At 40.9% G+C, this 23859-nt stretch overlaps 1 protein-coding gene across 1 annotated transcript in view; it reads right to left on the reverse strand.

Annotated features, from left to right (window-relative positions):
* Window positions 1-3322: 3322 nt before the first annotated feature.
* LAMB1 (laminin subunit beta 1) overlaps window positions 3323-23859 on the reverse strand; it is a 72719-nt gene continuing 52182 nt past the window's right edge. The window contains exons 24-33 of the mRNA XM_034766844.1: window positions 17622-17991; window positions 15732-15916; window positions 14486-14727; window positions 11211-11414; window positions 10649-10793; window positions 8952-9159; window positions 8624-8765; window positions 6970-7146; window positions 4781-4940; window positions 3323-3782 (exon numbers count right to left, since the gene is read on the reverse strand). Of these exons, the coding sequence (XP_034622735.1) occupies window positions 3646-3782; window positions 4781-4940; window positions 6970-7146; window positions 8624-8765; window positions 8952-9159; window positions 10649-10793; window positions 11211-11414; window positions 14486-14727; window positions 15732-15916; window positions 17622-17991 (1970 nt within the window). The 3' untranslated portion in view covers window positions 3323-3645. The remainder of the gene's footprint in view (window positions 3783-4780; window positions 4941-6969; window positions 7147-8623; window positions 8766-8951; window positions 9160-10648; window positions 10794-11210; window positions 11415-14485; window positions 14728-15731; window positions 15917-17621; window positions 17992-23859) is intronic.

Below are 23859 nucleotides of genomic sequence, written 5' to 3' on the forward strand. Positions count from 1 at the left end.
GCAACATTAGATCTAAGTGCAGTGGCACCCTGCACAAAGATGGGGTTAGGCACCTCTCTGTTCTTTCCAAACATACTGGCTGCAGCGGTGCCATGTCCGTTCCCCAGCAGATTCTAGGGTGCTTTTTTCCCTCCTTTTCATTTGTTTTGTCTGTTCTCTCCTATGCTGTTTAAAATCTGTTTTCCTGCAGCAGGAATGTTTCATATTTTGGCTGGGGAATTCAAGTGTTTGTAGGTGGCTTGACCGAGAGCTTGATATAGAAGGGTTAGTTTCCTTTATTAAGCTCTTGAGTTCCTCTCTGCAGTTAGCTCCATGCACTCCTTATCGTGGTTCCCTCAGCTTGTCTGCACTGAGGATTTTCTGAAATTCTCCTACCATTGCTCTAGCACAGGCTCCGCTTCACTGGTGCAAGTGCAGACTGGCTGTTGGTGTTTTTACCACCAGGTCATCAGAACTGGTCTAGAGCTGCACTACTGATGGGAGAATTTCTGGAGACCCATGTAATGCATGTGCCTGTCTATCCCCAAAACCAGCCAAGCTCTTATGTGCAGGGGATAGATAATTGCTGGGTATGAATGAATGAAATGCACAAATGGATAAGCCAATTAGTCTATCACTGTGGACTGCTGCAGTTCGCACAATGATTTTGTGTGAGGGAAACTGCCCAAGTGTAGCAACTTGTTTGTTTTCCTTGTGGGCTTCATTCCTTCATTTACTGGGCTCTTGTTTTGTCCTGATCCCCAAAGCGTAAATTTGATAGGGTTTAGAAGCAATGACTGCATCTGACACAAAGACCTAATAGGAGGGAACATGCTCAGTTGATGCTTTTTAAAAAACAAACAAAACTAGAGCTGCTTAACTTTGTGTTTGCATGATGAGACTTTTGGTAGCTGTATCCTCCAGCTACTGATCTCTGTATTGATTTGTTCTCGGTTGAATAACGGCAATATGATCAGCATTTGGTTACTCCGTATTTTTAGGAAACTGTAAACAATAGCAAAACTCTGAAATTAATATGCTTTTCTGTGTCTCTTCTGACCTGTCTTCAGTATGTGCGGAGGTGGATTGAGGCTATCTCAGTGTTCTGAGCTGGCTGAATGCACCCATGAGTTGGTGAGAGAGCCAGAATAAACGTGGGTTTATGTGGAGGTGATAGCAAGGAGTCCCCAAGGGAAGCAAAGATTAAGTGTGTTTTGTGAAACTGGGGAGGGAGGAACAAAGATCTGGGACACCTGGAATGGAAAAAAAAAGCCTTACATTTTAATGGATCCAGGACACATTTACTTCTAATCCACCTCTGTCTTTTGGATAAATTCTTTGGAGTTGTCCCCTGGCATATTGCAAGCTTTTTATATGTCCCTTCTGCAGCATGCCTGCTCTCTACTTACTAGAGCTGGCCAAAACAATGGGAAACTTTTTCACAAAATCTTGTGAAAAACCCGTGGTTTTTTTTTTTTTAAGGTCTCTGCCTGTTTGAACACCAGCGTGAGTTTTTCCACAAATTTCATCTTGTTTTTGTCAAAACAGAAAACTTAAGAAATTGACTAGCTCTACTACTTACTAATTTGTTTGGAGGTCTGGTTCTCCCTGACCTCTCTAAATAAATAAAATTCAAGCCCTCACATCTTGTTAATGTATCGTTCTTCTCTCTCCATGCCATTCTCCCCCAACTACTCATTCAAAGGAATATTTTTAAAGGGTAGAGAAGTAAAATGAGAATACTAAGAACCACATTTAAAGGAATGACTGACAGCAGGTCTGTATGCTTCAGCACTGTTCTAACAAATGCCTGATGTTGGCAAGAAATTAAACACAATGTGAGAATTTGATACGTACAACAACAAAAAAACTTGCAGATTACATTGCTGTAAGTATCCAATTTAAGTGGGAATAGAGATTGGAGTAAAACTTATTTAGCTGAACTTATTTTTCCTGCCAAAAATATTTGTTTCAGTGCCATACAATGGAGATCTTGAGTCAAACTCTGATTTTCACCAACATTAGTTAAAGTATTAGTGAGTGAAGCATAGTTATGTCTTGACTACCAAAATATGCAGTGCATGTAGTTACACATTTTGGAAAGTCTTAGTAGGAGATGGCTGCCATATAGCCACGTACTTGAGAATTTCTCAAATATGTAACAGTTTTAAACAAACTGAAGCCGAGGGAAAATTTTATGACTGGCAGTATGTTTTAATAGACTTCCCTAAATTCATGTATGAAGTGTTGTATGGAGCCAGGTGGGTCCCAGGATATGAGAGATGAGTTCTTTGTAAGCTCAAAAGCTTTTCTCTCCCCGAGAGAAGCTGGTCCAGTAAAAGATATTACCTCACCCACTTGCTAAACTCATGCTGCAGTCAAGAAGGATACTGGCTAACATGGTTGAAGACCACATTGACTGCTGCAAACATTTTCAAATGACTGAAGCAGGATTTTCTTGTATATGTTTCTAATACTCATCGCTTTGTCTTTCAATCTTTATACCTGTACAATGCAGGCTACCAGTGTTTGTTTGTGTGCATTAGTCTTTTGGCATTGTGGGCTCTGCCCTCTATTGCAGAGAAAACCAAGATGTGCTACAACTAGGCCTCTGTACAAAGGCAAATGGGCAAATTCATTTAAAGGATGGTGAAGCCATTCACATGATTTGGTATCTTTTTTTATAAAGTTTTGGTCCCAGAAGCTCATCTTGTCCTGTGTTCTTTATGGAATAAGAGGTTGGACACTGGTGCTAGAAATCCAAACTGGTCTCAATACTGACTTTTTCAACCCACATGAGAAACATTGTTTGTGAACAATGAAGTGAAACTTGTGTGTCAAAACTACCAGCTAATTTGAATTTAAGTGAACATCCTGTAGAAAGTAAGTATTCAAATAGAAATGCTGACTAGTAAAACAACTCCCGCCCCACCCCCCAAAACTTAGGCAGGAACACCAGTTCTTCACTCTAAAGGCTGGTCTACACTACCACGCTAAATCAATCTAAATTACACGGCTTCAGTTATGTGAATAACATAATTGAAGTCGACTGAGTTAGATCCACTACATGGTGCTGTGTTGACAGGAGAGCGTCTCCTGTCATCTTCCCTTACGCTTCTCGGGGAGGTGGAGTACACAAATTGATGGGAGAGTGCTCTCCCATTGATTTAGCATGTCTTCACCAGACCTCTAAATCGACACTCGCTGCATCGATTGCAGCAGTGCAGATCTACTGGTAAGTGTAGACATGCCCAAAATGTGGTTTTGGTTTTTTTAAGTCATCCTTCTGTATTTCACAGAAAATGGAGCCGCCTTAGTCAAAATTAACTTGTTAAAAGCCCGCCTTTTGGAGCTAAGATTTTATTAGAACAGTACTCTAATTGGGTTAAACAAGATTTGTATAAGCTGAAGAAATAATTGATTTACTATTCCAGCTAGTAACAGTAACAATGAAGTTAATTAATCATACTAGATACATACAGTGGTACAAAAGTACTGCTTTTATTTTCAACATAAGAAAAAATTACTCTTTGGTTTTGTAACTTTAAAAAGTGAGAAACCTGTCAAGATTACCAGGTCTTATTGTGATGTCAATGAGAACTAGTTTATCAAACTTAATACTTTTAAGCCCATCCAGGATACATTGGGTCCAGACTGTTTCCCAAGTTATAAGCAGGTGCTGTATACTGCAACTTTCTGGCTGATTGCCTGTAAGAGGGAGCGCACTGTTTCTTCTAGCTCCACCAGCTGTTTGGCTTTGTCTTCCAAGACTTTCTGATTGTTCTCATACGTGCTTTCCAAATCTGCAGGGAAAGGGAGAAAAACTATCAACAGATGACTATCAGCTGTTTTTTGGGCAGTAAAATCATACCCGTATTTAAAGTGTTAATTCTGATCTTTGAGATTAGACGATACAAATCTGGGCCTGACAACTTGTCTCATAATACTGTGGAAACGATGGGGAGGAAGTACTTACCTATAAATGAAAACATACAACTGTGTCCTTTAATTCATGTTGTAAAAATGGCTTAGGGATTCTGCACAGACTTGAAAGACACTAGAGAGTGTGTTGGCTTAGTTATCGTCAGACTATTCAGTGAATCATTGCAAATAAGGGATTGATGCAAGGAAGAGTGGTTGGGGGTGAGTACAGCTTCCCCATGTCTGGTAAAAGCAGACAAAGTTCCCATTCCGCCCTGGTTGGCAAGGTGAGAGCTCCCCCTCCTGTTTCAATGTACAGCGCTAAATGTGGAATTCTTAAAACTGTTCTGTTGGAGTTAACTTCAATTTTTAAAAAGCAACTGCCAGTATCACTTTGGGTTATGATCATGACAGATCTTTCTAGAATAACAGTGCTTGGGAGATACCCAAGACTAAGGTGCTGCAGGAAATCACTACTTTTAGTCTTTCAAGGTGCCATGGCACTTGACATATATTAGCCTAGTCAAATTAGTTAGGATAAATTAGGTTCTACCTAATCCTCCCAGCTGAAGTTTTAATTGGATACAATTTTCATTTTCTTTCCTAAAGAGTTGTGCAATGTTATGCGCTGTTGATCAGTGACTGCATTTCTCCCAAGAAGTGGTTGCACCACACTGGTGGATGAATTGATCTCTGTAAGTGTGTAAAAGGATGTTTGGATCATTAGAAAAGTGTTCCATATTCTGTGTACATAAGTGTGTGAACCACCAGCAATTAATTAAAAGTTCATTTTATTTCCTTTCTCCAGCTGTCATTCTGCAACATGAAACATTACTTCAAAATCTGAAAGGAAAACCTTTTCTCATGCAGGCAGTCTTACCCTTGAGCAGCTGGAGTTTGCTGTTTGCTTGAGCTAACAATGATTTAGCTTCATTCTGCAGCATTCCAGCTTTCTTCCTGGCATCAGCAGACTCTTCTGTTTTTTTGGCAATGAGGTTTTCAACTGTTTTATAGTTGGCATGCAGTTCACTGTCAAGTACCTGCAGTTTCAAATTCACAACACAAGGTGGGGTTATTGCTCAGAAAACTGCAAAGGAAATGCCTGTTTCACCACTTGAACAGATGGTCTGAAACTTCTGCTGCTTCCGTGGAATTGAGACATTACTAGTGAGGATGTAGGAATGAAAGATTTGACAGCACAAAGTGTGTTCTAGTATTATTGCAGCTCTTGGCTCAGTTGTCCCAACATTCAGCTTTTGCTTTAGTTACCTCCCCCCCTCTTAATATTAGCATTCTCATTCATGTTTAATGCCTGCTAATGGCAAACACTTCTTCTGATCATCCACTCTTTCTAGTTATGTGGCTAGTCTGTTTCAATATCTAAACTTTCAAATGCTGTACAGGATTCAGCCACAGAATTCGTGACTAGTGAGAGCAAATCCTGCACAGCTTTCCAATTTAAGGGTGATTAACAGGTGTTGCTTCTAGAAGTGCAGATTCAGTACAGAAGAGACCATGGCATCGCTCCTGTTGTTGACAATTGCCAGACAGGAGCAGTGTCAAATAGATGGAGTTGAAAATAGGGCACCATGTTACTTTATATATAGATAGCTGAAGATTAAGTACTATCTATCTATCATGAACAGCTCTAGAATTGGTGGTTATCTCACCTATAGTGACTCATGAAGTCAAAAGCACTTCCCAGATGTTACAGAAAACACAAGGCTAGTGTCTCAGCTGCACTTCACTTTTTTGCAGCGCAGAAATCTCCTGCAAGTCTCCAAATATCCCTGGCAGGGAGGAGGCCCCATCAGGTGTAGAGCTGGCAAAGTCAGCTCCTACATCTCCCTGCAATCCCTGGCCAGGGCAACTGTTGGGACAGGTAGTGGATGCACCAGACAATCTGGTCTGTAGATCAGAATCCTGAAAACTCACCAGCAGTATGAGCAGCATGAAATGTGCCATCTACAGCATGGGTAGGATCTAGGAAAATCGTCACTACTACGGCAAGGGTCCTGACAACATCTGTTATCGCTCTTTTTTCTGTCTTTCCTCCTCCCATGCTAAATAATCAGACTCTTGTACTTGTTATTAAGCAGCATTTCAGGGGCCCCTTGTTTAAAACTAAGTGTTGCTTAAAGGTTAATTCCAACATCTTCACTCTTTTGGGAAAGGGAAGGCTCCTTTGAGACAGATGACTTTATTGTGGACAATAGACTGGAGCAGTGAGACTTCCTTTGACACAGAACTTTTGTTTTCAATTGTTTGAAGGCTGAAATAAATCAGAATCCTTCTTAAAGGTACTGACTTCAGAAGAGACTCCATATAGACACGGCTTAGAAAGACACTGCTATGCTTGCAGAACATTTGGCACTTTAGATAACTGCTTACCAAACACTAACTAGAGGAGCAGGCTGGCAAGTGTTACATTGAGAGATGGAATCTTTTCTCCAGTGACTGAAGCAATGGGGGAATTCCCTTCAAAGTGCCAAGTTACAAGTACTTTGTTTGACAGCTGAATAATGTATTGTACACACAGTGACCTCTCATTCATAGACCCCAAGGCACTTCACAGAAGGTAAGAAAACCTTATTTAAATCCATTTTAGAGATGGTGAAACTGAGGCACAGGGAAGTGGTGCCCAAGGTAAAAGTCACTGGCAGTTGAGAGTAGAACTGAGATTTACCAATTTGTAACCCTACACTTAAATACATCAGAATATGGAGATCGCTCACCTCTCCCTGACTGACAGCTTTCTGCTCGTCTAGGAATCGGAAGTTGGCAGGCTTTTTCTGCCATGTAGGTTGGTGCCAAACCAAGTAGTAATTAAAGTATTGGCAAATGGACCCAGCATTACCTTACTAATAAACGAATTGGGAGCACCAAGTCTGACCTAGTTCACTGAACGATGCCAGTAATATTCCTGGGCAGCTAGGTTGCTGACGCCTGGTGCCCAAGCATGACAAGATTATGGATAAAGCTGGCAGTAGCACTGAAATGCTTTTATCCCGAATATAACTCCCAGGGATTGTATTTTTGAGGAAGTCAGCTGGCAGGTAGGTATCTCACCTCTTTAACTTCTTCGGCATTTTGCTTCACAGTAGCAATGGTTTCTTCAATCTCTTCCACATTCTCTGAATTTGTAGCAGCCTTTTGTTTAAGATCTTCCACACTCTTCTCTAGCTCAGTAAGACGTAGGGTAGCGTTGTTTAAGGTTTCTTCAGATGCTGCATTTTCAGATTCAATCTAACCAGGAATGAAAGAACAGTTTAAATATTCCCCCAACAAATGTATGCATTGATTTTTGAAATCAGCTTTCTAGAGAAAAGTCTTGACCAACTATTTAAAATGTTGGTCTACAAAGTCTATCCTCAAACTGGCATTATGCAACTCTGAAATATCACCAATATACTATGAAATGACACGTGAGGGTTTTAATAGTACGAATTACAATTTACAATTCAAGTGAAGTAAGAGGGGAATCAGTTTTGAAAGTGAACTGTCATTAAAAGCATATCTTATGAAATGAAGAGAAATAACCTTTCATTCCTTGTACAACCCAAGCTGGCTGAAATCATTGACTTTTGAATGTCTTAGAATGCAAGACTGGAGCTGTAATGTGTTTGTAATTAGTAAGGATAGAGTTCCACTAACTTCTGAGAGCATTCCTGATGCACATCTGATACTCCGAAGGTGGGGGAGGAGATGCATCTCAGTGTAAGACGTCACCAAGACATCTGCAGTCTTTGGCTTCAATTAATTGTAAACTCACATGAAATACATGGGATTTCACCAAGCATTTACACATGTCAGGAATCATTCAGCTTCCAGGGCAAAAAAATTCCAGATTTGGAAATGTGAAAGGCATTAGTCAACCTAAAAGCTCAGCTAAATCCATTATTGTTCATATAAATGGAAAGAAATCACTGCTGTGTTAATTACCCTTTCAGCAGTGGATAAAGAAGTGCTGGGTAGCTTAGGAACCTAATAAGCTGAATATTGACACTATCAGATGTTAGTGCTTTACAGTCTTGTCAATGGGACAATCTATGAAATGGTTCTTTATGAGCTGGACTTGATGAAATGAGAATGGTCGAAGTCTTCAGACTTGAGTGAAAAAGTTCTAATCTAATGGAAGATATTTAATTCTTATAAAAGCCCACTCTTAGTGTTGAAGGTACTTGGGTGGGCTTATTCTATGACTCGGAAGGGCCCTTCTCATTATTTGTAAAGCATCGAGCAAGCACACTTGGACACTATTACTAATAATGAATTAGTCCTTTACTTAAATATTCACACTTCATGCATACGGGGCTCTGCAATGACATCATTTGACAAACACACAACAATTAATGCTTCAATAAAGCATTAATGCTCATGTGTTCTCACACTGTACTAGCAAAGTGTTTTGCATGGGTGGGAGAGTTGGCAGCATGGCTCAGCTACCAGATGATATACCACCTGCCTTGTAGGATTTCCTGGGGATCTGAGAATACCTTCTGGGTTGGAAGGCACAGCCCAGTTCATTCTTGGCACCATTTCTGCACCCCCTGAAGTCAGTAGCAAAGCACTGATTGACTAGTGGGGTGGAAAGCTCTCCTTGTTTTTCTCTTAATTCAGAGAAGTTTGCTGTTTCAAGAGCTCCTCTTCTCTTAGCTAAAGCAGTTACCTAGCATCAAACTAGGTACACTGTGAATATTTTTTATATATAGTTAGGACTTACTGAGGTAAGTAGGTCCTGCGTTCCTCTAATGTCTTCTTCAGCTTGTTTGATGGCCTTTTCGGCTGCATTTTGGGCCTTTTCAGCTTCTTCCAGTGCTTCTTTCACGATAGCTGCAGTGACTTTAACATCTTTTGCACTTTTGCTGTGGAGCAGAAGTAACAATATAATATGTGACGTTAGAAATGTTTCATTTGGGTACGAATAAGAATTTACACCAGGATGAATTTAGCCAACTATGTTTTTGAAAAATATTTGAATGAAATCAATAGTCTGTTTCAAAATCACTGATTTAAAAAGACAGCTGCTACAAAACAGTGTAGTGTGTTACCTTGCTTTATTCGCTTCATCTAACAGCATCTCAGCTCTGGCAATGTCTCCGGCACTTTGTTGTAAGATAATCTCTACATCAGAAAGGCTTTCCACACGCTCACGGATATCCTCTGTCAGGGTCTGTAGCTGCTGGGGGCTACTTGGCATCTTCATCTTCAACACTTCATTAGCAACTGCCTCAATGCTATCCAAATCGGCGCTATCCTCTAAGATGGCACAAATGCAACAGGGTAAGCGGACAGTTGAGAGGATTAGCAAGCCATCCATGCCAATGTCAAATAACACTACTGAAATCCTTGTCAGTGCGGTTCCTTAAAAGCAAGAAACTGACAAACAGCCATGGCAAACGAAACACCACCCCCACAATTTGCAGAAAATATGTAGAAAGTAGGTGGTATGTTCAGTTAGGGTAAAATTCACTCTTATGCAGAATGCCACCACAGACCATAGAGCCCTGCTTAAGTCCCATTTCAGCCTCTTGAGGGGTACTTTTCACCCATTGGCCTCCAGTGGCTTGAGCGCAGCTTGGGAATCAGTAGAACTGTGTAATTCCTAACACTGACTTACTGCATGTGCAATCTCAGACCTTGTCTGCCCCCCATTTCTCCAGCTATAAAAGATAATTTGACAGCCTTGTGGAAGCTGTAAGGATCAATTAGATAATGGACCCACGTTCCATTGAAATCCACAGAAGTTCAACAGGAATGAATTTGGTCCAACGTTTGTAGTGCTGTGTAGAGTGCAAGGAATATGAGATGCTAGTGAAATACAAAATATTATGAACTGAAATGGAATAAGAGTCATTCCTTTGGTGCACATTCATACATTTCTAAAGTGAAAGAGGGCCATGCACAATGTTTAGATACATGTAACAGCAGCATTTTATGCCTCTCAGGGATTGGGGTTTAAGCAAAAGTTGCCTCTATTGCTCAGATGGTCCTGTAGTGCTGTTACATGTATCTAAACATTTCTTCCTGTGTTTGCACAGGACTGAACACATTCTTAGCACGTAAGAAGACACTGATGTTTGTAGGCCAGCAGTTGCACATAACAGACCTCCCCAAGGGAGACTGTCCTCCATCTTCCAAAAGATCTCGCACTTCTCCACAGGTTAGCACAGCTAATGATTGAAATTTCAGTGCTGATTGAGGAGAGTTAGCTACACAGTTCCCTTGAAATTAATGGGAGTAGCACGACAATCTCCTAGTAAGTTTTAAACCACTCCACTCCACCACTAATCAGCTCTATTGCAGAGGAGAAGGCAAAGTTTGTTAAAGTTCCAATCAAGATGAAACTGAAAGGGCTTTCTCTTCCTCACTGGGTGCATTTTTTTCACAACATTGTGCAAAGAATCAACTGCCAATCTGTATTGGTAACCTTACCTTTCACCTATAAAGCTGAAAATGGATCCCACTGCTTATAAAAAAATCTTAAACTTAAATGAAATGCATAATCAAGACAAGACTCACAGAAACAATAGTATTCAGGAAGGATTTTAAGACTAGGTTAGGCAGCTACCTAGAGAAATGCATGAGAAAAGCTATGTGCAGAGTTGGAAGAGTCTACTATTTTGCATCTGTAAATGTTACAAAAATGTACAACATCCTAACTTTATAAAGACCTCTAAAAATAAGCGAGCAGAATTTCTCAAAGATAAAAATCACTAATGTCAACTAAGGTAAAGATCATCCTTACGCATCAGAAATTCCCTGATCTGCTTAATAAGGTTTCTCAGATCTTCATTGCTTCTGTCCACTTGCTCTTTTGTGGCATTGGTTTTGAGCAGAACTTCTTGTGCATTTTGTTTTGCCTCATCTGCTCTCTGTTTTGCCTCGGAGACCTAGGAGGAGATAAACAAGGTGGCCTGGTTTCACACTTCCTTGCACATTAAGGCCCATTTTGCAAACCAAAATGCAATTCTGAAAAGACAGTTGATATTTGGAGTCCAAAGCAGTGTGGGAAACTTGTTCTCATAAAACTCACAGAATGCTTTTCCCCAACACTAATGTTACTTTAAACAACTCAGACAAATATTTATGGATTACACATGGAATTTCAGTTTAAACAAGTCCACTTTATGAGGCTTTTTTTTTTTTTTTTTTAAAAGGATAGTGCTGGTGAAGTTATGCAACTGGAAAGAAACATTTTAAAATGAACGTCTGGGGGGAAAATGTTCTGTAGTTTTGTATCATATCCCTGTTGGGGAAATTTCTTTCATTTTAAATTAATGTTTAGTGATCTACTTGGAACAAATTACCATTTTAGAGAGTTCTTCAACTTCCGCCAATGCACTGAGTATGTCTCTGTCAAAATCCATGGCTTTCTGCCACGCACCGTGAGCCACAGTAACCAATCCCTCGCAGCCTGGTCCTCCGCATTTCTTTTCGCCTTCATCTGTTCGGCAGTTCAGACCGCCACACTCTGAGTCAGCACAGGAAGCCCCCGAGGGAGTTCCACATGTCTGCAATAGACCGACAAGAAATAGTCACACTTAATTGCCCTTGCTTTGGGGGATGGGTGGGAGGGGGAGGACGGAAAGTGGACCAGGAGGTTTCTGATGACGCTGGAAACACTTAGTGGTACCCGCACCCCTCGCAGTGAAATCTCAGGAGAACGCCTGAGAAATAAATGGTAGCTATAGCTGCTGTACTGCAGCATCAAAAACTAGGGCATCCCCCACTTCACATGTGTGTCCGTGTGAGATTTGTTCCAGTGCAGAGATGTGGGAAGGGAAGCTCCTATGTATAAACACTGCCCTCCAGGTACAAGCGGTTTGGGTTATAATGGCAGTACCAAGACAGTCATCCACCCTGCACGGTCTTATTGAACGACATGAAATCGGCAAACACCTGGTTCTTTCAATGGAAAATTACCCTCAGACTTCTGTTAAAAATGGAGAGGGACGAGGAGGGCCCTTCCCTCCTGAAGGCAAACCTATGGATTGAGCTGGCTGAAACTCAAACTTGGTCTTGGGGAAATGATGACATTTCAAAATGTGTTCTAAATTGGAAGAAATCCAAAAATATTTTGAAATTTCCTCAAATGAAATTTTCCAAAAGATACCATTTTGGGTCTAAGTAAAATGTTTTGTTTAAATCAAAATGTTTCATCCTGAGTTTGACTTTGAAAGTTTTATATAAAGGCTCAAAAAGTTGTTTCAGAACAAAAACATCAAAGTGTTCCAGTGTGACTTTATCAAAATGCTTTTTTCTCAAAATGAAATTTTGACAAAAATCAACATGTTCCTCTGCAAAGGTTTAATTTTGAAGAAACAGCATTTTGTAATGTAAATACATTTGATCAGAACATGTTTAACCAGCTCTATCAATGAACTACCCCTAGCGTCTGGATAATAAATGGAATCATTAAAAAAAATCTTTAGTAAGATGGAAGGTTGGGCAAAGTTTTCCTTTTTTGGCAGGGGGTAGAAGGAAGGATGACAGTCACAAAAATAAACATTTTGCAGGCAATATCCCCCCAGTAAAGGTACTCAAAACTGAATCGGGTTAATTTTAAATGTTCTCTTTCTCTAACAAACAGCCTTAACCTTTTTCTTCCCCTGATGTTTGGCATGCAATCCACTATTCTCGAATAGTGGCTCTCAACTTTTCCAGACTACTGTACCCCTTTTAGGAGTCTGATTTGTCTTGCATACCCCACATTTCACCTCAACTTAAACTACTTACTTACAAAATCAGACATAAAAATACACAGCACACTATTACTGAAAAAGTGCTTATTTTCTCAGTTTTACCATATAATTATAAAATAATCTAATAGAATATAAATATTGTACTTACATTTCAGTGTATAGTATATAGAGCAGTATCAACAAGTTGTATGAAATTTTAGTTGGTACGGCCTTTGCTAGCTTTTATTGTAGCCTGTTTTAAAACTAGGCCAATATTTAGATGAGTTGATGTACCCCCTGGCAGACCTCTGTGTACCCCCAGGGATACATATACGTCTGATTGAGAACCACTGCTCTAGAAAGCAGAATGTCCTGCAGAGGGCTGCACTTCCTTAAGGCTCCCAGCAACTAATTATACTGCCTAGAACCTTGATAAACTTTATTTAAACAAGAGTTTCAATGCCAATGGACGTGCGGGACAGGAATGTGGGGGAGGGGTTCCAACTAAAAGTGTCCTGCCCTCTCCCCCCCCAAGAAAAAGGAGCAGTGTCATGTTAGATAAGTTGCTAAAAGGGGACATGGGGGAGAAAATAGGAGGGACAATGCAATCTTTAGAGAAATCATCCTGTAACTTACTGATACCCCTAACCACTTAAGTTAATAAATATGCCCTCTCCATCATATTTTCAGGCTGAATTGTTTTCCAACTGCAGCTGATTTACTTCAAAGGGAAGTTGCAGAAGGAACACTGTGAATCTCCCAGGAAAAAGTCACCCTACCTCAGATTTACTTCAGCTTTACCGCTGTGCAGAGAATAAGCGCCAGACTGCTTCTCAGTGTCCTTTTGACTCAAGAGCTCAGAAAAAGGTCTGCTTTGTCTTAGACAGATCAGAGAAGTCCAGAGCAAGCTCACAGCATGCATAAAGTGGCCACTGGCACATCTTCTGTCATCCCCACTTCTATTGGCATCCTGCATCCACAGTCTTCTCCTCTCATTTTCACTGGACAAACCCACGTCTGGTGCCATATCCTACCGGACAGGGACTGTGCTCCACAAAACATGAACTGTTGGGCTTTACGCTAAGTGAATAGCCTCCCTGAGCATGCATCTAGCTAAATACAGTAACTCCTCACTTAACGCTGTAGTTATGTTCCTGAAAATGCAACTTTAAGCAAAACGATATTAAGCAAATCCAATTTCCCCATAAGAAATGCACCCAATGAAAATTCCTGTAAATCCAAACCATTACATTAGCCAGAGTGATGCTCAGGGAAGAAACTTGTTGATGAAGAATGCTGCAGAGGTCTAGTGGAGTAGTTTTTGATCTTTTGGGTAGGGTGACCAGACGTCCCAATAAAATTGGGACCGTCCCGATATTTCGGGGTTTGTCCTGATATCCGCTGGCAGTGCTGGGGTTTTTTTTGCTCTGCCGGCGGGACTGACACGGCTTTTTTTTTTTTTTTTTTTTTTGCACACTCTCTCCCCCAATATGTCCCGATATTTTCTTTCCCTCATCTGATCACTCTACTTTTGGGGCTCCTGACCCCAAAAACCTAGTCTTATAATCAACCAAGTCTGATAATTCTTTGTGGGTGCAAAGGAGTGTGGGATTTGGGTCATGGGAGGAAACAATGGGATGACTGAGTACTGTCAGGGAGAGGAGGTTGGAAATGGAACAGGTGAAGTGGGTGGGGTTTGGAAGCTGGTGCACCCCTTGTGGTCCACAAGTCATGGAACAGGTTCCAGTTTACAATCTCTCTCAGTACACCAGACAAGCATTTTTCCATAAGTAAAACCCGCTTCAACAAAGTAGCAGGCTCTGCCTTCCTGCCTGTCATTTCTGCAACAGCACCACGTTTTCCTGCAGGTTCTACACTCAAAAGAAATCTTAACCACGTACCTTCTCAGCCACTTCAGAAAGATCCAGACTTTGCAGCTTGCCTGCGAGTTCATCCAGAAGGCGCGACTGTTCCTCTTGTTTTGCCTTGAACTGGGCCTCTTGCTCACTGATTAAGTCTTCCACTTCCTGTCGTGTCTGAGCTGACAGTTCCACAAGGCTATCAGGGTGAACAGTGGAGGCATTGACCCTCTCTTCTGCCTCCAGGGACATCTGAAAGTATTTGGTGATACTATCCAAGGCTCCTGCAGAAATTAGATCCAACTGTTCAGCAATCAGCCCTCATTGCTGAATTTATAGTACAAACAATTTGTTATGGGGAATCTAGTGGATGACAAAATTGTATAAGGCCATTTCTCTATTAAACTGAATACAAAAGTTATACAAACGTTATTACTGTTAGTATGCTTGAACTATGTATGGGGAAAATTCTGCTATTCTTAATCAAACAAACCTCCCATTGATGGTCCCACTGATGCTTTGATTTCAATGGTCTACAGAATTTGACTCTCTAATATTAAAAAGTTTGAAAATTCTTCCAGACTAAGGGTCTGATCCCGCTCCCACTGAAAGCAAAGGAAGATCTGTCCCTAGATTTATAAAGATAGAGCTTATTTACTTCTGTGACACATTGAATCCATCGAACTGCCTGGTGAGTAGGTGCAATTGACCCACGAGCAGTGGTCCAGCACAAGACCTACACACTACTGAAGTCCAGTCTTGCCGGGGAATACATATTGGCCAATTCTCGTGCAGGTTCTCTGCACAGGGGTTAATGTCACTCTCTGTATGGGTGGTAGAATCTAACCCTAAAGTGTGACATACTCTTATTCACAAAGATTCATGCAGTCTTTCATACAGAAATTTAGTAATCTCATGTAATTAAATGTGAACTAAAGTAACTTCAGACATCTGTCTGTATACTTAATTGTGGTATGTAACAAAATGCAAGTATACCACTGGACTTACTGTTGGTACATGTAACTGGTCTACAACTTCTATACATTAAGAGGTTTTAAGGTGACTTTGTTCCCTAAGATCTTGAGCTAGTTTTGCAATGCACACAAAAACAGAGACTTCAAAGAAATTCCTGCTAGATCAGCAACTCTGCCAAGACTCAGAAGGAAACTGCACTCATAGAACATGTTTTATTACTGTTTAGAAGATTAACCTGATATTTAAAACCATACACTTATTTAATCATTTGCTGCCCTGGCTTTTTTCTTTTTCCCCCCATGAGACACCTCACCCCGGATATCGGAGATTTTTATAAACTCGAGTTGTTCTGCAAGTTCTCTCACAATGAGGTCTAGGCTCTCTGCATCTGTCTCCAGGGCCCTCAGGTGAGTGTCCGTGTTATTGCTTTTTAACGCTATCACAGAGAGCTTATCTTCTATTTCAGCCATCTTTTCTGTAACATCTGCTGTTAGCTTGCTGCAAGCAAAACACAGAACCTACATTTACTCGAGGAAAAAAAATCTATTAGCCTTGAATTTTTTTTTATAAAGAAAGCTGTACAGTAGTTACAATCCTTCATCCCTCCCCAATCAGTGCTGTAAGTGATTTGTAACAGCTTGCCTTCCTAGAATACTGGTTTTGTTTCCTTTATCACAAAAACTACTTTTTAATCTACAACACATTTATAAACTCAAAGCACCCAATTGCTCAGAAAACAGCTGCTTTGTGTAAGATTAACCAGAGCCAGATTCCAGAACACTGGTGTAATGCTCTTGAACCATGGCAACTGCATAGGTCAGAGTGTCAACTACTATGATCCATACATAATTTGCTTCACATCCCACACAGCTACAAATGCATTTTTTGATTACTACAACTGAATGTCAGGAACAAACAAAAATTCTCTGAACACAATGGATTCTTTTAACTACTTTATAAAGATTCCCTTTTGCCAATGGCATCTTCTGGGTGGAGGTGGGAGAAAACATCCCACTTCCAGCAAGAAAGGTAAGAGGTGAGCGATATCAGCTCTTTCCTCTCTGTTCAGCAAGCCATTCCCTGCTTGCCAGTCTTTTTGCTCCAACAAAAATCCCAGACTTCTATTGTGAGGCCTAATAAAGTGGAACCAGAGATGTGATTGCAGCCATAGTTCATTGACATAGGTACATTGTCATCAATGGGACCTGAACCTGGGACCTCCAGCACCAAAAAACATCCAGCTCTAAGTAGCAGGCTGTTATAAGGCCTCAACTAACGGAAAGACTTAACTGACCTCACTAGGCTTTGGATTAGGACCATCATCACTGGGGCAAGGCACCATTCTCCCCTTCGCCAGGCCAGATGGAAGGGAGCAAAAGCGAGGTGGTTTATAAAGGAGGGGAGAGGTAGAGTGGTTCCTCTGCATGCCCTCACCTCTATTGGAAACCAGCACCCCAAGTATAACAACTCTCCAGGGATACAGGTTAATGGAGCTGGGGAGCAGCCACAAATCATTAACTACAAAACCTCTTCACAAGCATTTTAGCCTCCCCTTTTGGTTTGGATGGGAACGTTTTAAAGGTGCATGGAAAAGTCTCATATTTCATCCACTGCTTTAAATTATTTCAATCAATAACTGAAGATTGTTGGTATTTAACCATCCTAGATTTCACAGGGGCTCACTCTTCTCCATCTCCTTATTTTTAAATACAATGAATACAGGACTTCTGCATCTTACACTTCATGAAATGGAGACAACCAGTGTTACAACACTGGCGTTTTCTGTTGACAATGTTTAGTTTTTTAGATTAGAAAGAAGTCTGCATTGCTATCTAGATGGCTATAAAACAAAATTCCAAGAATTCAATCTCTGTCCCTGCATTCTCTCACATAATAGCTGTGCTTGTCCTTTGCCCCGGGGGATCACAAGGAATCAACATGACTGGCTCCATGTTAATTGGTTGGCAGGCTGACAAAATACAAGCATGGCCGCCCCTTCCAAAGTTTCAAAGATCATGACAATTTGGGGTCCCAGCTGCATTTTGTTTGCGCTCAGTAGAATCTGACTAAGAGCACTGCAGGCCCATTCCTGCCAGACAACGAGTGCTCTGAGCTCTCACTGGGGAATTGAGGGTGCTCAGCACACTGGAGTATCGAGCCCTAACTGAGCTGGAAATATTCACAGATCATGTACTGTACTCACCCTGCTTCCTCAAAGAGATTGCCAATGTTTTTAAGGGGCTCAGCAGCTGGATTTTGAGCCAGGATACTTTTAATTTCATTCAGTTTCTCTTCCATAGTGTTGATAGTTTGCTGGTAAGGGCCACTGACCCCACTGATTTTCAGGATTTTTGCTCTCTCCAGGAACCTCTGTGTCCTATTGGTCAGTTCACTAATGATGACGTCCCACAGAGCAAAACATTGATGACATGGCGCGCAGTCAGGGAAGATGCCGGAGTAGCCGCGGGTGCACTTTTCACAGCGAGGTCCCTCGACACCTTCCTTACAGACGCACAGCCCCGTGGAGCGATTGCACTGAGGTGTCTGGATTCCACGGGGATCACAATCACAAGCTGCGAGGGGGAAGTAACAGCAGCAGGATGAAAATGATGATAAAGTTGGAAGGAAAAATATATATTCCCTGACACCAACAGAAGAACTTTAATCGTAATTACATGAATGTGAAATCAGCATGTACGCAAACTACAGTAGTCAGCAACATCCGGACAGGGTTACCTTGCTGTGAATGCCAGGACCAAGAATTATAAAAGGAGGACAAAGTGATACAAAAAGAGGGAAGAAATCCAGAAAGGTTTTTAATTTCATTTCACATGACTCAGAAAAAGTCACAATGTGTATTAGGGATGGACCCATCCTACAGTGTATTTGGAACTGGACTAAGTTGGAATCTATGACCAAAGGTTGAGGGTATTTTGTTTTTCTGGCCTCCTTGCCCTCTCCTCATTCGAATGACCCAGGCCCCTTGGTGTGTGTGTGTGTGTGGGGTGGGGGATGAGAGAGAGTGTGTGTTGTGGATCCACTGTTACCAGAGCCTGGCCCAAAATGTATGTATATATGGATAGGATGGAATTAGGGCAAGAAACACTAGCTAAGTAAGGAATACTGGAAATTAAAAAAACCTTGTTTGCAATGGGGAAGAGGCAGACAAATGTCCTAAAATTCTACCACGCAAGTGCCAAATGTCACAAGAGACCACACTCTCTTCGTAATTGTAGAGGGAGGACAAAGCTGAGCATAGGCAACTTTTTATTGATCGTGAATTCAGATGACAAGCAATTTCTATTGAGCTAATCAGGAAGGGGCAAGTACAAGCAAATGCAATTATCTGGTATACAAACATTTGTCTACATTTATATGCAAATCAGGCGCGACTCTCCGGATCCTGGTGAATTGCTGATTGTGGCCCAGATAGTAAATTCTGGGCACCCCAGGTCTACAAACTGATTATACAGATGTATTTCTAGTTGGCCGTAATCCACACGTGAGAGGATTATTAAACTGATGTGCTACACTGCTGGTTTTTTAAAACATAGTTTATGTACAAAATGCAAATGTCTAAGAGAAGCAAAATTTACAAGCAGCAGAAGTTTGAGTTTTTACCTGACTTCTCCCTAAATAGCCAGGTAGGAGAAGCAGAGAGGAAATTACCAATCTTTAAAGCTCTTAATAAAGGGATGGCGGCAAAGAACAAAAGGGAGAAGCCCTGCAACTATTTTGGAACTGCCGTTCATATCTTTGTGGTGAAATGAACCCAAAATAGATCAAACGTACATTCCTTTAACATCTAACAAGAGGACTGACACCCAGCAGATGAAACCCTTCAGTTACACATCACATCTTTCAAGAATACCTCATAAATGTAACACATACTAATACTGTGTTCTTAATGGATTTATGGGCCATATGTATGTTCCTCTAGCAGAGTTATAGGCTATTGTTAAAGTCCCTTCTGAAAATGTCCATGTTCTTGCTAAACAGGCATTTCCCCCTTGAAAATGACGTGGAAGCAAAATAAAGCAGGCCATATACCAGTGGTTCTCAACCAGGGGTACAGGTACCCCTGGGGAGTATGCAGAGGTCTTCCAAGGGGTACATCAACTCATCTAGATATTTGCCTAGTTTTGCAACAGGCTGCATAAAAAGTACTAGTGAAGTCACTACAAACTACAATTTCATACAGAGAATGACTCGTCTATACTGCTCTATATACTATACACTGAAATGTAAGTACAATATTTATATTACAATTGATTTTATAATTATATGGTAAAAATGAGAAATTATGCAATTTTGCAGTAATAGTGTGCTGTGATGCTTTTGTATTTGTATGTCTGATTTTGTAAATAAGTAGTTTTTAAGTGAGGTAAATCTTGGGAGTATGCAAGACAAATCAGACTCTTGAGGGGGGTACAGTAGTTTAGAAAGGTTGAGAGCCACTGATCTATACTGCTTGCTTTCATGTCATTACTTCATAATACATCCTCAGTCCTTAACCAATTTATTCTTTTTTTTTTAAGACCTTAAAGGATCAAATTGCTTCATAAACAGAAACTGCTTTTTTATAGAGCATGGATACAACAGATACCAGAATACAGAAATGACTTCTGTTCTGAGCGAGTCAGTTTATGTCTGCACAATTTAGCAAAATGGTCCTTTTGTTCTCTGAATTGTACTTCAACACAAGAGATTGTTTTTACTTTACATCAAAGCGCTTAAGTATTCCCACAGCAATTTGCTATGGAATATATTCCCCACAGGCAAATCCTCATGCTCCAATTTGAAGGAGGTCAGTTAACCCTTTCATCAACTATTACTCCTGGAAATAAGATACTCAGTTGAGTGGTCAATTATCAAAATTCCATTATACCGACGTAACAAAAATTAGTGTACATGGTATGTATTTTTCCCCCTCAAAGAGCCCTAGATTATATTGTATTACATGTGAATTAAGCAAATCAGATCACTGTTTTATTTATAATTTATCTGCAGATTTAAAAAGCAATCAGTTAAGACCATTTAGGCAATTCTAATCTGGCTTTCCAATCAGATCACAGCAGGCAAATAACTCCTGCACCATCATTTACATGATAAAGTGCATCCAAACACAGTCCTCCACTTTGGAGATTTAGAGAAACAAAACAATAGAGGATGTAGCAGGGGGAAAAGGGGGCTGAAATTAAGCATTTCCCAGTCCCCAAACTTTCTCAGGATAACCAAGCTCTGTGCTTCAACGGTCAGCACAAACGTACTAAGTACAGCTAAGATATAGTATCTAAGAAGCCATTATCGACCACAGAAGAGCAGAAATCTATAGACTCTCAAGGGAATAAATCCAATGCTTAGAAAATGGTTTGTAAAAATGACACTTTTACATTTTAACTGTGTTATTTGTGATGTTTTGTTACCTAAGTCACAAACTGCTACTTATCCAGACCAGAAGATAAAGCACAAGTTTATTTCTAAGTAAACCAATCTTAGTTTAAGGGAAAGCAAAGTAAAACCTCTCCAAGGACTAGCATAATAAGAAACAACAGAAATAAAAAGCAGAGCTTTATTTCAGTCACTTTTTAATTTGGGAGGAATTTTTATATGTTTGTGGTATGGTTTCTTCAGCTAGAGCCCACTTTGTGCTTCCTGTGTAGCAGTAACTGAACATAAGAACGGCCATACTGGATCAGACCAAATGTCCATCTAGCCCAGTATCCTGTCTTCCGACAGTGGCCAATGCCAGGCGCCCCAGAGGGAATGAACAGAACCAGTAATCATCAAGTGATCCATCCCGTTGCCCATTCCCAGCTTCTGGAAACCAGAGGCTAGGGACACCATCCCTGCTCATCCTGGCTAATAGCCAGAGATGGACCTATCCTCCATTAGTTTATCTAGTTCTTTTTTTAACTCTGTTATAGTCTTGGCCTTCACAACATCCTCTGGCAAGGAGTTCCACAGGTTAACTGTGCATTGTGTGGAAAAACTACTTCGTTTTGTTTGTTTTAAACCTGCGGCCTATTAATTTCATTTGGTGACCCCTAGTTCTTGTGTTATGAGAAGGAGTAAACAACACTTTCTTATTTACTTTCTCCACACCAGTCGTGATTTTATAAACCTCTATCATATCCTCCAGTTAGTTGTCTCTTTTCCAAGCTGAAAAGTCCCAGTTTTATTAATCTCTCCTCATACAGCAGCTGTTCCATACCCCTAATCATTTTTGTTGACCTTTTCTGAACCTTTTCCAAATCTAATATATCTTTTTTGAGATGGAGTGATCACATCTGCATGCAGTATTCAAGATGTGTGCGTACCATGCATTTATATAGAGGCAACATGATATTTTCAGTCTTATCTATCCCTTTCTTAATGATTCCCAACATTCTGTTTGCTTTTTTGACTGCCACTGCACATGAGTGGATGTTTTCAGAGGACTATCCACAATGACTCCAAGATCTCTTTCTTGAGTGGTAACAGTTAATTTAGACCCCATCATTTTATATATATAGTTGGGATTATGTTTTCCCAATATGCATTACTTTGCATTTATCAACATTGAATTTCATCTGCCATTTTGTTGCCCAGTTACCCAGTTTTGAGAGATCATAGAATATCAGGATTGGAAGGGACCTCAGAAGGTCATCTAGTCCAACCCCCTGCTCAAAGCAGGACCAATCCTCAGACAGATTTTTACCCCAGTTTCCTAAATGACCCCCTCAAGGATTGAACTCACAACCCTGGGTTTAGCAGGCCAATGCTCAAACCACTGAGCTATCCCTCCTATCCTTTTGTAGCTCTTCGCTGTCTGCCTGGGACTTAACTATTTTGCAACATCACTGTTTACCCCTTTTACCAGATCATTTATGAATATGTTGAATAAGACTGGGCCCAGTACAGGCCCCTGGGGGACACCACTATTTACCTCCCTCCATTCTGAAAACTGACCATTTATTCCTACCCTTTTAAAAATATCTTTTAACCAGTTACCAATCCATGAGAGAACATTCCCTCTTATCCCATGGCTTTGTTTAAGAGCCTTTGGTGAGGGACCATGTCAAAGGCTTTCTGAAAATCTAAATACACTATATCCACTGGATACCCCTTGTCCACATGCTTGTTGACCCCCTCAAAGAATTCTAGTAGATTGTCGAGGCATGATTTCCCTTTACAAAAACCATGTTGACTCTTCCCCAACAAATTCTGTTAATCTATGTTTCTGACAAATTTTGTTCTTTACTATAGTTTCAACCAGTTTGCCTGCTACTGAAGTCAGGCTTACTGGCCTGTAATTGCCGGGGTTCCCCCCCGCCCCAGCCCTTAGTTTAAAAACTGTTCTACGACCTTTTTAATTTTAAGCGCCAGCAATCTGGTTCCATTTTGGTTTAGGTGGAGCCCATCCTTCCTGTATAGGCTCCCCCCTTTCCCAAAAGTTTGCCCAGTTCCTAATAAATCTAAATCCTTCCTCCATACACCGTCTCATCCACACATTGATACCCTGCAGTTCTGCCTGTCTAACTGGCTCTGCGTGTGGAACTGGAAGCATTTCAGAGAATGCCACCATGCAGGTCCTGGACTTCAATCTCTTACCTAGCAGCCTAAATTTGGCCCCTGGACCTCTCTCCTATCCTTCCATATGTCATTGGTACCTACATGTACCACGACTACTGGCTCCTCCCCAGTACTATACGGAAGCCTATTTAGATGTCTCGAGACATCCACAACTTTCACACCAGGCAGGCAAGTCACCATGCAGTTCTCCCGGCCATCGCATACCCAGCTATCTATGTTTCTAATAACCGAATCACCCATTACAAATACCTGTCTCTTCCTAATAACTGGAGTTCTGTCCCCAGTGAGAGAGGATACCACAACATCATCTGGAAGGAGGGTCCCAACTATGGGATCGTTTCCCTCTGCTCCAGTTGGATGTTCTCCTTCCCTGAAACTTTCATCCTCCACAACAGCACAGAGGCTGTCAGACGGGGGGTGGGACCGTTCTACTGTGTCCCGGAAAGTCTCATCTATGTACCTCTCTTAGCTCCTCCAGTTCAGCCACCCTGGTCTCCAAAGCCTGTACACACCCTCTGAGGGCCAGGAGCTCCTTGCATCGAACGCACACATACGCCACCTGCCCATAGAGCAGGTAATCATCCATGCTGCATTGGTTGCAATAAACTGGGTAGCCCCCAATCTGTTTCTATTTCTTGAATTCTCATGCAGAATAAATCACCTGTTTACCTTGTTATTTATATATAACTTTCAGTAACCTAACCACCACTCCACCCACACAACACTACTTGATTATTATAATTTTTATTTAGTTAAATGCAAAATAATTTTTTAACGTTTCCCATTCTAGGCTCCCGGACACATCATTAACACAATAAAATCCTAGCAGCATTAATCATTTCAACAGGAATTCAGGTAGCCAGACA

Source organism: Trachemys scripta, chromosome 1 (genome assembly GCF_013100865.1).
Source record: "Trachemys scripta elegans isolate TJP31775 chromosome 1, CAS_Tse_1.0, whole genome shotgun sequence".
Taxonomy (NCBI): Eukaryota; Metazoa; Chordata; order Testudines; family Emydidae; genus Trachemys; species Trachemys scripta.